The sequence below is a fragment of the Mastigoproctus giganteus genome, chromosome 10, assembly GCF_048544385.1.
Source record: "Mastigoproctus giganteus isolate SK-2022 chromosome 10, ASM4854438v1, whole genome shotgun sequence".
Lineage (NCBI taxonomy): Eukaryota > Metazoa > Arthropoda > Arachnida > Uropygi > Thelyphonidae > Mastigoproctus > Mastigoproctus giganteus.
The window spans coordinates 201,015,385-201,029,493 of record NC_143584.1 but is presented as its reverse complement, the minus strand read 5'-3'; the positions used below and the strand labels follow the sequence as shown (position 1 = coordinate 201,029,493).

Here is a 14,109-nt window from a genome sequence, read left to right as displayed (position 1 = left end):
CCTGCAGAACATCGCCCAAAGCATGACACCGCCGCCACCGGCTTGTTTGTTCCATGGTACATCCAGGCGCCATCACTTCCCCAGGTAAACGACGCACAAGTACCCGGCCGTCTAGAGCAGGAAACTTGATTCATCGGACCAGACGACCTTCTTCTAATCAATCAAGGTCCAGTTTCGATGCTCGCGTGCCTATTGTAGGCGCTGTCGCCGGTGAACCTTGCTTAGCATGAGCCCTCAGAGCGGCCTGCGTCTATGCAGCCCCATTTTTAGCAGAATTCAATGCACTCTGTGTTGTGACACATTGCTCCCGTCACCAACATTTCAATTACCGGCGAGTTGCACTACAGTCGCCTTTCTGTTGCCACGTATCATCCAGGAGATCCTTTGTTCACCTCGAGCATCGATGAGCCGTGGTCGTCCAACACCTCTCCGGCGGTTCTTGGGTTTCTCCTCCTCGGACCACTTTCGGCAGTACTAACCACAGCTGACAGTAAGCACCCCACCAGCCGTTGCGTTTAGGATATGCTCTGATCCAGTCGTCTGGCCATTACAATTTGGCCTTTGTCAAACTCGCTTAAGTCCTCTGCCTTTTCCATCTGAAGAACAAGAGTAACACTGCTTAACGGAACTCAGCATCAGGTGTTTTTATATCGTGTCCCGACCGCGCACGCGCATTAGTTCACCTGCAGTTGCTTCGATTTACAAAACGACTCGCTGGTCATGTTTTGGCTCATCAGCGTATAAATGGGTATATCGAAGAAATTCCGGGTGACTCTAATAAAATAATTTGAATTTTTGAATTTGTTTAAATTCTATGAAATATCATAGGTGTGTTTTCTCTAGAAATGTTGAAAACTGACTCTTTCCCATTGCATTTTTCTGGGCTTTCGTAGCAGGTGGCGCGCTAGCAAACGAAAATTTATATAATGTGGCAGAATAATGTTGTTGCATGTGTAGTTTCAAAGGTTGCAATGAGAATCTTAATACATGCATCTTTTTCGAATATATAACCGCTATTTCTAGCTTTATTAGAAATTATGGTTTTTAAATTGTCCTCTGGTGGTAGTTGTAATATAAAATGGATAAATCATTATTTAAAAAAGTGTTTAAGTAGGACGCATTTATTTCAACATTACAAGTGAGTAGTGAGAACTGCAACAGCCCTATACGTAGTTTTGTTGCAAGATCAGTTCACAGTTCGTGGAATATATCATGATGAAAATAAGTCGAAAATATAATTTTTTGACAGTTCTTTGTCATGGCCTAATCGGAAAATTTCTTTTTTGCTCGGTTCTCCCACCTTTCTCTCTCTTTCACATACATAACCCCAGGGGCTCACATTTGGTGAGTATGGGCTTGGCACACCCAGGGTTCTGAGTTGGATATCATCATTTTTCTCTTTCTTGGTGATTCCCTTCTCTCTCTCTCCCTCAGGGTAACTCAGGAAATTTTTTTTTTTTTTTGGCTAGTGCAGCATAAGCCTCGGGCTTCCTTGCACCATATAGCTAATAATAATAATGAAATAATAATAATAACAACCGTAAATGTTGCATAATGTGTGGGAGGAATCCGAAAAACATTCTTCAGAATGACTGTACAGTACATACTGTCATTTTGAATTTAGGGTCATAATGCCACTGGTGGTTTCCTATGCAGTGTATGTAGTCTGTGATGGAATGCAGAACTACTGCAAAAGCCAGGAAAAAGTGTAGTGTCTAGTTTATGCAGTACATGTATTGTGTTTTGTTCTGTTGCATCTCTAGCTGCTTGGCCTCAGGGTACCAGTGTTGCCCGCCGCCACCGCTGGGAGGTGAACCAGGCTGCTCGTCATACCCTGGCTGGTCTCCACCAGGGTCAGTTGAGCTTTCTGGATGGAGACCAAGTAAAAAAAAAAAAAAAAAAAGGAAAAAGGGGAGAGTGGGGAAGATAGTACAAGTGGTGGAGTCAAAGTAGGCAAAATGAGGAGGATGAGAAAAGAAGGTATCCTCCAGTGGAAAGAAGAAATGGGGGAAGGGAGGAATAGGAATCACCCATGGTCTGGGAATCCACCGAAGGCCAGGAAAAGGAGGACAGCTTGCACAACAAGGGAGGTCTGCACAGGTGAGCTCCAGATTGGAATTCCACATCTGGCAAATGTAGAAAGCATGTCCGCTGCACCTCACCAGTCCGAGAGTATAATACAGGTGTGAGAAAACCTTGACAGTCCGTTGGTAAGGCGATGCTCTGGCACCTTAGAACAGGGTGTAGTGCAGTAGAACATTTATTATTAGTAGTATGATGAGAGGAAAGTTTACATAGCACCAACAACAACAACAAAAACAGTAAAAAATAACGAGCTGATGTGACTGGCTAGGTCACATCAGGTGCCACGTAATGACACCTGATGTGACCTAGCCACAGCTAGACATGACATGATAATTTACTTTAAGAGAATGTAGAAAGAATTTATCAGAAATTTTTTATTTATTTATTTTTGCTTATGCTGCTGCATATTTGGTGTTTATTGTGCAAAAAGGGGTAAGAAGAGAAAGAGTATAATGAATGCAAAGCAAACAGCCCCAAGCATTCATTATAATAGAAGATGGGCAGGAAGGCCCAGAATCTTATTGCATGGTGAATCTTATTCCCTACTGTAGTTGCCATTTCAACTTGTGAATTTTGCACAGTGCTGGATGGTCTAGCTTTATGATGATTTTGGTGTTCTCCTTTGGACATTAGTTTACTGGCTTTCCAAGTTTATATAAAATAAATTTGATTCAACAAGTTTTTAAGTTACTTTTATGAGCTTCCTCTAAGTCAGGTTCATTCTGAGTGTGTTTATTCTAAAGTTCATTCTAATCCCATTTCTTTTGTGATACATAAAGGTAAGGTAAACTGTAACCATTATCAACCCACTGCAGGATGGAAGCCTCCTCAACAATTCGTGTTGAGGGAAATGGACCATAATCTGCCATGCTGGTTCAGTGCGGGTTGGCAGATTGACCGTATTTAGCACTCGGGTTTGAACCCTGGTCTACTCAGAGTGTGTGCCACTGCACTCCCACTCTTGACCACTTGGCTACTGACTACCAATTGACATTTGCACATATGCAATAAACACTGTAGTCTTCGTTTCTGTGTGAATCTCAGCAACTGAACACACTGATTTCCGGTTAGTTAAAGCATGCTATTATGTGTTATGTGCCACATTAAAAATGTCAAAATGATCACTATCACACAGTACCACGGAGAAAAGAATATTCTTGCATAAAATGAGTAGCGGAGGTCAAAAACATTCCATGTACTGTTTATTGTGTAGGTGCGATATTGACATACCAAATAATTGAATGGATTGTGCAAGCTCAATGCTAATGGCATTCTTCCTCTTGCGTGTACTACACATGAAGGGGAATAAATTCAAATTGAGGAAGGACAGTTGCAAGATAGGTGTGCAAAGCTTTGCCCTTCAGCCATTGTGTGGTTGATTGTTGGAACAAACTTCCATCTGTTGTTGTGGAAGTGGGTAGTTTGAATAAATGTATGGAAGATCTGGACAAATTATTGGAGGTGATGGACAAGTGATTTGGGAGGTTTTTTTTTTTTTTTTTGGCTGATGCTTTATAAGCATGCTTTCCTGCATCATATGTTAATACTAATAAAAATAAAAAAAAATGATTATTTTACTAAACATGTAAATGAAAAACAAATTGAATCAAAGAAGTTCATCGGATTTGCTGAACATACACCTGTTGTTTAAATATATATATATTTACAAAGTATTTTTTTTTAAAAAATTATTTTATTTTATTTTATTATTTATTTTTTTTATAATTATGTTATATACCCAAAACCCGTATTTCATTCTGAAAAAAGTTAGTATCTTTTTTTGGATAACAAAAGGAGGACAGCAACATTATGCTCTCCTTTTTGGATTTTAAAATGTAGTGACCTTATTGATACTACATGGAATGAATGAATGGCTTTCTGAGTTTATACATATTGATTAATGCTGGGTATCTAGTGATTATCAGTAGTGGAATTATGCCAATTAGAAGGGGAATAAATTCAAATAGATTCATTTTTCAAAAATTTCCATTCCTGTTAGCTTTAAGTCAAAGTCAATGCAACAAGGCATCATTCGAGGTAGTGCAATACATGGCAACTCGTGAAGGATGAGCACAATAAGAGATACAGATAAAATTATGCCATTTTACACTACAAATGTAGTTTTTTCGTTTAAGAGTTTTCTATGGTGTATTTACACCAATAGGCCACTCCGTAGCCAGGTGGGAAGGAGCAGCAGCAGTGCGTAGCACAGCTTCTTGATTAGACCGGGGTTCGAGCCCGTCACCACCAAATATGGAGGATGTGGAAAGGTCAGGGAATGACCACCGCATATCCCGGAGCAATATGGCCTTAGTTGCTAATGCTCCTAAAAACCAAATAACAAACAAACAATTTACACCAGTATTATATAGATTCCAGTTAGCATGTATAGTGGCCCTCCATAATTGATCTTCATTGTAATGGTCTACAGGGCTGGCTCAAGTTACTTCTAAGGGTGCACTGTATATAGGCGCCTCCGTAGCCAGGTGGGAAGGAGCGGCAGTGCGTAGAACACGCTTCTTGATTAGACCGGGGTTCGAGCCCGTCACCACCAAATACGGAGGATGCGGAAAGGTCAGGGAATGACCACCGCATATCCCGGAGCAATATGGCCTTAGTTGCTAATGCTCCTAAAAACCAAATAACAAACAGCACTGTATATAGGCATCACAAGCATAGGTGCATAAGACAGCTATGACTTTCTTGTCTGATATCAGCAAAAAATGTTTGTTAATGCTTAGCTGTGTTGGCTATTCAAATGTCTTATGAAATTCATTATCAGTGTAAGAATTTGAGATAAAATATAAATTTCAGTATCACAAGTTTTAATATTTTTAGACCTCATACAGTACTGAAACTACATCTTGCACACATCAAAATGAAACTTCAAGCAAGTATTAAGACATTTTGATTCTTATATAGCCAATGAAAGTTAATTTTAAATTAGTTGTGCTGTACATAGCAAGCATTCACTTAGCATGATTGAAGCTCAGGGATCACATTTATGGCTGGGAGGTGAAATCTTCAAACTGTGTGATCAGAAAAGGGAAGGGCGATGTGAGTTTTTATTTGGTTGACTCAGATAGTGCCTGTAATTTAGAAAAACAGAGTTGATGCTATTGACAATGAAGAAAAATATTACTAATCAGGATATAGATGGAAGCAGATAACTAATTTATTTATTTTTGAATAATCACTGGATTACAGTTGCTTTTTTTTTTTTGTGTAACATGTACATCATCTAATGTAACGTGATTTTTTTTGACATGTTCAGAAACATCTCAAAAACAATCAAAACATCTCAAAAACTCTTTGAACATGTTTCTGAGACAACATGCACAAACTGGTTAAATTTGTTACATACTAGCAGTGGATACCAGATCAAATAAATGCTTAACTGAAACAGATGAGAGGAATGAAAACCTGATAAGTTTTAATCAGCAGTATTTCTTATTTATTTTATTTTTTAAAGGCTGATGCTACATAAGTATTGCTTCCTTCCATTATTTTGTTAATACATGTTCATAGGGAAACTTCTTATTGACTCATTATTACTATCATTCCTTTAAACATTGTCAAATTTATTACTGTCACTTGGACATTAATTCGTTAATTTATTCTTTTCCTTATTTCCTATTTATGCACTATACTGTAAACTGGATTCCTGTAAACATGTCTCATTTGGAAGTTTGGGATCATTATATGAGAAATTGACGATTTTGAAATTTTAATTTTTAAATATATAAAGCATTCCTGTTAATGTTTTTATTTTAAAGTATGGCATTATGAAAAAAAAAAAACTGCATTTGCCATTTAAAATGTTTAACTCATTGAAAGAATAGTAGAAGAGGAGTTGTTAAAGCTCAACATAAAAAAAAAAAGGCACCTGGGATGAATGGAATCTATCCAATTATATTAAGGGGGGCAGAAAAGGAGGTAAGCAAACCCTTAGCCATAATTATGAGAGCATATCTGGATTCAGGAGAAGTTCTTTTGGACTGGAGATGTGCAAATGTATACCAATTCACAAAGGGAGGTCAAAAGTAGTAGTAGTAGTGGCATGTGATGCAAGAAAGCATGTGTATGAGCTTATACAGCATCAGCCAAAAAAAATCACACCATTCCCTCCAAATGCCTGTCCAGTTCTTCCTTAAATTTATTCAACCTATCAACTTCCACAACGACAGATGGAAGTTTGTTCCAGCAATTAACCACCCGCTGGCTAAAGGCAAATTTCCGCACATCTATTCTACATCTGTCTTTTCTTAATTTGAATTTATGCCCCCTTAGGTTCGTAATCTGAACAAGTGGAAGGATCCCATCAGAATTCAGCGTGCTGAACCCATTCAAGGCCTTATACACCTCAATCAGATCACCGTGCAGGTGCCTAGTCTCCAGCCACTGCAATTTGCAGAACTTAAGCTTCTCTTGGTAAGAGGATCCCTTCATTCCCCTCACCAATCTTGTTACCCTTCTCTGTACACGCTCAAGTAAATCTACATCCTTCCTAAAATGAGGCCTCCAGACCTGTACGCAGTACTCATGGCGTGGCCTGACCATTGCCTTATACAGAGGGATAATCACCTTTTCCCTGCTAGAAAAATTCCTATTTATCATTGACAAAACTCCATGACCTGCCCTGGCAGCCTGTCTGCATTGCTCAGAAAACTTCATATCTGACTGCACAATTACTCCCAGGTCGTTTTCATTTTCTACCACCTTAAGTGAAGTACCACACAGTTGGTACATTTCTCTGGTGTACTTCTACCCATATGCAGTACTTTGCATTTGTCAAGGTTAAACTTCAGTTGCCACTTCTTAGCCCATCTGCCCAAATTATCTAGATCCTGTTGCAGTAGCACACTGCCATTACTGTCATTAACAACCCTGCCAACCTTTGTATCATCTGCAAACTTTGACATTAAGCCTGATATACCTTCATCAGTATCATTGATAAATATACAAAACAACAGTGGACCCAACACCGAACCCTGTGGGACTCCACTAATAACATTAGTCCACGAAGAGCAGCACTCATTGATTACCACCCTCCGTCTTCTCCCACTGTGACATGAAAAAATTAGGCCCGTTAGCTTAACATCTGTTCCGATGAAAATAATGGAGTTTCTGGTTAAAGATGTAATGCATGATCATCTAGACAGGAATGAACTTATACTGCAGTCACAGCATGGATTTGTTAAGGGGTCATCTTGTCTGAAAACAATTTTAAAAAATCGAAAATCTTACATTACAGTAAGAAATAATTAACAATAATTAAAAATCAATTTAATGCAATTAAAAATTAAGTAAAAAATTAATTTAACGAAAAAAATGCAAAACGATTTTCCTTCCTAAGAGTTTCCTTCCTTTTGTACCCCTGATTAATCATCTGGTTCTTCTCTGCACCTGTCCCATCAGATCCACATCTTTTCAAGGGAAGGAAAATAGTTTTGAATTTTTTTGTTAAATTAATTTTTTACTTGAATTTTAATTGTGTTCATTTGATTTTTAATTATTGTTAATTATTTCTTACTGTAATGTAAGATTTTCAATTTTTTAAAATTGTTTTTGTTTTAATTTATGGAGAGTATTATACGGAAGTGTCCTACGTATCATATTGAGGTAAATTTCCCTTATTCTTTTACAAATATTGATATTAACCTAGAATGTATTGAGCATTCTAGGTTAATATCAACGTATTTAGCATTCTAGGTTAATATCAATGTATTGAGCATTCATAAAAGACTGATTTTTTTTTTTTTTTTTTATTTTGGTAGTTGTTGGCGCATCGGCTTCTGTGGCCATATTGCACCTCCCAAGGTTTTTACAGTACTTTGATCCAAGCCCGAGGCGGGAATCGAACCCGCAACCTTTGGGTTGCCGGGCAGGTACTTTACCCACTCGGCTAGCCCGGTCGGCAGCATCATAAAAGACTACTGTACAAATTGGAGCAATGTGGCATTAAGAGTAAATTTCTGCTCTGGATAAAGGTAGAAGAGGTGTTATTGTTTGTGCTAATTTTAGATTGCTAGAAAATGTTTAATTTTGTTTGGGGTAGGATGAGTCCACATGTTTAATTACAAGCTTATTTATTTTAGGTATTATTGAAAATTTTGATATAATACATAAATAAAATTTTGACATAATATATAATTATAATATCTAAATTTTGCCATTGTAGGTTATGTTCATCAGTAAAGTATGTAAAAAAGAAGGAACAAGTAAGTATGATTCATTTTCTTTTTAAAAATACTTAACTAATTTTTGCAGGATACAGGGCTTAAAATTAGATAGATAAATTAGTTGTGATGTTCTCAGAAGGCAATCTTATTATTGTGTATATGAAGTCTTCTTATGTGTATATCTTTTGGGAGCCTTCATGACTAGCACAGTGATTATGGTTGATTACTATTATTCCATTCATATGGAAAAGGCTTGGTTTGGGATGGGAGAAACTTTTTCCCCCCTCCACACTACTGTAACTGAATTAGTTGGTTTTGGGCATGGATCATCAGGAATCAACTTGAAGCCCAAGACAAATAGTCTGACTGGGCTGACTTGTGTTGCTGTAAGGAGCCTGGACTCCAATTTCATCCCCCCCCCCCAACACACACAATGTCCAGGCTTTGGACATTTGACCTGGCTCTTCTCAATGCATTTGATCCCAGGTAAGAAGTTGCATTACTTTTTCTGCTGGAAACTCAGGTTTCTTGTGCTAAAAAACACGCAAAGCAACTCAAAAATATATACAATTTACAGACACAACACTGACTAGCTGTCTTGGAGTTTATACTGAACAGCATACTCTGGAATCAGTTTTGTTTTAAAGTAGTTAAAAATTTACAATAGAGTTACCTCAATTTTTTTCCATAGGGTGACTTCTCTTCAAAACTCTTCAAATCTGACATCTATTACTCACGGTTTAAAATTATTCAAATTATATATATATATTTTTAAAATATTTAAATGTGTTCAATCATCTAAGCTCATGAATGAGCAGACACCCCCAGGATTTGTCTGCTCTCCCTTTGCTGCCATCTCCATGGCAGAGAAGAAAAATGCATGGGATACATATAAATTAATGTGTGACACAGAAGCCTATGATAGATATAAGCTGGTCTGTAACCAAGTCACAAAGGAGGTTAGACAGGCAAAGCCAGATTATGAAAAATCTTTGGCAAAAGATGCAAAGAAAAATAGAAAAGAGTTCTTTACTTATGTAAACTCTAGAAAGAAGGGGATAGATCAAATTGGTCCACTTGATATCGATGGTTCAACCGTTGATGATCTTACTGAAATAGCTAACAAACTAAATGAATATTTTGCATCGACATTCACACATGAGCAGTTATTCAGGGAGGGGAATGCCAGAGGTGTATTCAACTCTGGCAGTGAGCTAGATGATTTTGTAATAACTGAGAGGAAAGTGGAGGAGAAATTGTTGAAGATAAACATAAAAAAAGGCACCCATGGTGGATGGGATCTATCCAGTCATATTAAAAGGGGCAGCAAAGGAAGTAAGCAAACCCTTAGCCATAATTACGAGAGCTTCTTTGGACTCAGGGGAGGTACCCATGGACTGGAGATGTGCAAATGTGACCCTAATTCACAAATGAGGATCAAAGGGCGACACAAGTAATTATAGACCTGTTAGTTTAACTTCTGTTCCATGAAAATTAATGGAGGCACTGGTTAAAGAAGCATTGCAGGATCATCTAGACAAGGCTTGGGTTATAGCTCAGACACAGCATGGTTTTGTTAAGGGAAAGTCTTGCCTGACCAATTTGATTGGATACTATGATGTAGGCACAAAGGAACTGGATGCAGGGAATAACTTTGATATCATATATTTGGATCTTAGAAAGGATTTTGATAATGTTGCACATGGAAGACTGCTGAACAAATTGGAGCAGTGTGGCATTGGAGGCAAATTGCTGCTATGGATAAAGGGATGATTAAGTGGGAGAAGACAGAGAGTGGTAATCAATGGACACTGTTTATCGTGTATTAATGTTATTAGTGGAGTCCCTCAGGGTTCAGTGTTGGGTCCATTGTTGTTTTCTGTATTTATAAATGATATTGATGATGCTTATGCTTAATGTCCAAGTTTGCAGACGATACAAATGTTGGCCGGGTTGTTAAGGACACTAATGACAGTACGTTGCTGCAACAGGATCTTGAAAAGTTGAGCAGATGGGCTGAGAAGTGGTAAATGAAGTCTAACATTGACAAATGTAAAGTACTACATATGGGAAGCAGTAACCCCATAGTAATGTATCAACTCTGTGGTACTACACTGACAGTGGTAGAGAACGAAGAGGACCTGGGGGTAATTGTGCAGGCAGATTTGAAGTTTTCTGAGCAGTGCAGACAGTTTGCAAGAATAGCTCATGGTGTCTTGTCAATAATATATAGAGGAATTTTTCTAGCAGCGATAAGTAGGTGATTATCCCCTTGTATAAGACAATGGTCAGGCCACACCTTGAGTACTGTATACAGGTCTGGAGACCTCATTTTAAGAAAGATGTAGAGCTGTTGGAACGAGTACAGAGAAGGGCAACAAGATTAGTGAATGGAACAAAGGGTTGCTCTTATGAAGAAAGGCTTAAGTTTTGCAAATTACAGTGTCTGGAGACTAGGTACCTGCGAGGTGATTTGACTGAGATGTATAAAGCCTTGAATGGTTTGAGCATGCTGAATGCTGATGGGATTCTTCCTCTTGCTCAGAATAATCACCTGAGAGTGCATAAATTCAAATTGAGGAAAGACAGATGTAGGATAGATGTGTAGAAGTTTGCTTTTATCCAACGGGTAGTTGGTTGGTGGAACAGACTGCCATCCTTTGTTGTGGAAGTTGATAGCCTAAATAAATTTAAGGTTGAGCTGGACAGGTATTTGCAACGAACGGAGGGGTGAAATGGGAGCATTTTTTTTTTTTTTTTTTTTTTGGCTGTTGCTGCATAAGCTTTCTTGCATCATATGTCTCTACTAATGCTAATATTTAAACTGTTATGAAATGTATGGTGAAAAGGGTTATTTCGGAGTTTTATTCCTGTTTTTTACTATCTGTTTAGAATGCAGGACTTTCATCCATTTGCTACACAGGAAATGAGGATCATTAATAAATATGGTCAATATTTATTAATGATATTGAAGAAATCATATCAGGCTTAATGCCAAATTTTGAGATGATACAATGGTTGATAGGTTGGTCAATGACTATAGTACTGCATATGGGTAGCAGTAACCCTAGAATAACATATCAACTGTGTGGTACTACACCGAGGGTGGTAGAGAATGAAAAGGACCTAGGGGTAATTGTGCAGTCAGATATGCAGTTTTCTGAGCAGTGCAGACAGTCTGCAAGAGTAGCTCATGGTGTCTTGTCAATGATATATAGGAATTTTTCTAGCTGGGAAAAAGGATGTGATTATCCCCTTGTATATGGCAATAGTCAGGCCACACCTTGAGTACTGTATACAGGTCTGGAGGCCACATTTTAGGAAGGATGTAGAGTTGTTGGAATGAGTACAGAGAAGGGCAACAAGATCAGTGAATGGAACAAAGGGTTGCTCTTACAAAGAAAGGCTTAAGTTTTGCAAATTACAGTGTCTGGAGACCTGCGAACTGAAGCGTATAAGGTTTTGAATGGTTTGAGCATGCTCAATGCTTATAGGATTGTTCCTCTTCCCTAGATTAATTGCCTGAGGGGACATAAATTCAAATTGAGGAAAGACAGTTGTAAAATAGATGTGCGGAAGTTTGCTTTTAGTCAGCGGATGGTTTATTTCCGGAATAAACTTCCATCTGTCGTTTCAGAAGTTGACAGCTTAAATAAATTCAAGGCAGAACTAGAGAAATATCTGGAGCGAATGGATAGGTGAAATGGGAAGGGTTTTTTTTGCTGATGCTGTCTAAGTTTACTTTCTTGCATCATATGCCTCTACTAATGCTAATCAGTGGATGTTACTTCAACAGCTCTAAGAAAATTAGGGAAGTGGTCTGGTAAATGGCTATTGAAGTTTAATGTTGGGCAAATGGAATATACTTCATATGGGAAGTAGTAATCCTAGAATATAACATACCAACTGTATGTTACTGCACTGAAAGTAGCAGAGAGTGAAAAAGACCTGTTATACAGCAATTTTTATGAGAATGGATGAGGAGGGATTTATTCTGCTGTGAAAGGCAGTGGTTATGCCACATCTTAAATACTTAAGGTCTGGAAGCCTCATTTTAGGGAGGATGTGGGTCTATTGGAATGCATGTAGAGAAGAGCACTGAGATTGGTGACATTAACAAAAAGGTACTCTTATCAAGAAAGATCAGTTCCACAAATTGCAGCATCTGGAAACTAGGTCTCTGTGACGAGATCTGATTGAGGTGATTAAGGCTTTCAGTGTATTGAGTAAGCTAAATGTATGCCCCCCCACACATGTAATGTCTACTCTTGTTAGACATTACATGTGTGGGGGCATAAATTTAAATTGAAGAAGGATGTTTGCAGGAGAGATGTGCAGAAATTTGCTTTTAGCCAGAGGATTCTTGGAACAAACTTCCATCTAATGTTGTACAAGTGGGTAGTTTAACTGAATTTAAGGAAGAACTAGACAAATTATTACAGGTGATGGGAAAAGTGATATGAAAGTGTTTTTGTTTTGGTTGATGCTGTATATGCTCTGCTTCCTTGTATCATTTTCCACTACTGATACTAATATTAATCTCCTTTCTCCCTTAGAACAGCCTCAATTCATCAACATGGACTTTATAAGGTGCCAAAAGCATTCCACAGGAATTCCATTCTTTAGTTCTGTGCTGCAAACAGCTCATTCCACCTCATCCTACAGATACTCAATTGGGTTGAGATCCATGACTACACTGCCCAATGATGGTAAAGTTGCCCTCATGCTCCTAAAACATTCCTGAACAATTCGTGCCTTATGAGATGGTGCATTATCCTGTCTGAACCCACTGTTTCTAGATGGATGGATAGACTGTGAGCATGAATGAATGTGCTTGGTCAAGAAAAATGTTCAAGTTGGCTGTGGCATTCATAAATTGATGCAGCTGTATCAATAGACTTAATATGTACCACAAAAACACTCTTCCACACTACCATACTTCTACCACTAACTTGCAATTTTGATATCTCGCACTATGGATTCATTGATTCGTGATGTTCTCGTCATACTCTGGTCTTGCCATCAGCATAGAGCAACTGGATGGTGGCAGATCTTTGGATTCAGAGACCTTTTTTACACATCTCAAATGTCCATTGGTGTCCATGTGCCCAGTATACCAATAGCTGCTCATTTTTTAGCTGGTGAGAATGGAACCTGGTAAGACTACCTACAAAACTTGTTCTTAAGTTCCAGTACATACTGCTTTTTCTCCTCTTCTGTTATCTCAAAGACCTTTGTATTATTTACTCGAGTCAGTTTTTTCCTTTCCTTTCCAACATCTATATCAAGTGTACATCTTACCATTCTGTGATCACTTCCAACATTTACCTTATTCAGGACGGTAACATCATTCACAATATATCTTCTGTTAGTGAGGATGAACTCGATTTCATTAGTAGTTAATCCATTTGGACTCTTCCATGTCCACTTTCTGTTCACCCTTTTCTTGAAAAAAAGTGTTCATTACTGACAGTCCTTGAGATTCTGCAAATTGCACAAGTCTTTCACCTCTTTCATTTCTTTCACCAATTCCAAAGTTTCCTATAGTTCCCCTTTCTGCACTGTTTTGTCTTTTTCCAACCTTAGCATTGAAGTCCCCCATAATAATAGTGTAGTGGGTTTTCTGCTCATCTAGAAGACTCAGTTTCGGTGTACATTTCTTCAACCTCTTCATCATCATGGCTCGATGTTGGTGCATAAATCATTATAATCTTTAGCTTGTACCTCTTAGAAATCTTGAGTATTAGTCTTGACACTCTTGGTGATGTACTTTTGAATTCCAAAATGTTGTTTTTAAAATCTTTATGGACCAGAAACCCAACTCCACCTTCACTCCTTTCAC

At 38.1% G+C, this 14,109-nt stretch overlaps 1 protein-coding gene across 1 annotated transcript in view; it reads left to right on the top strand.

The window, feature by feature from the left end:
- The first annotated feature begins 1,037 nt into the window (after positions 1–1,037).
- waw (Translation factor waclaw) overlaps positions 1,038–14,109 on the top strand; it is a 123,340-nt gene continuing 110,268 nt past the window's right edge. The window contains exons 1-2 of the mRNA XM_090383233.1: positions 1,038–1,138; positions 8,267–8,306. Coding sequence (XP_090239359.1) covers positions 1,038–1,138; positions 8,267–8,306 — 141 coding nt within the window. The remainder of the gene's footprint in view (positions 1,139–8,266; positions 8,307–14,109) is intronic.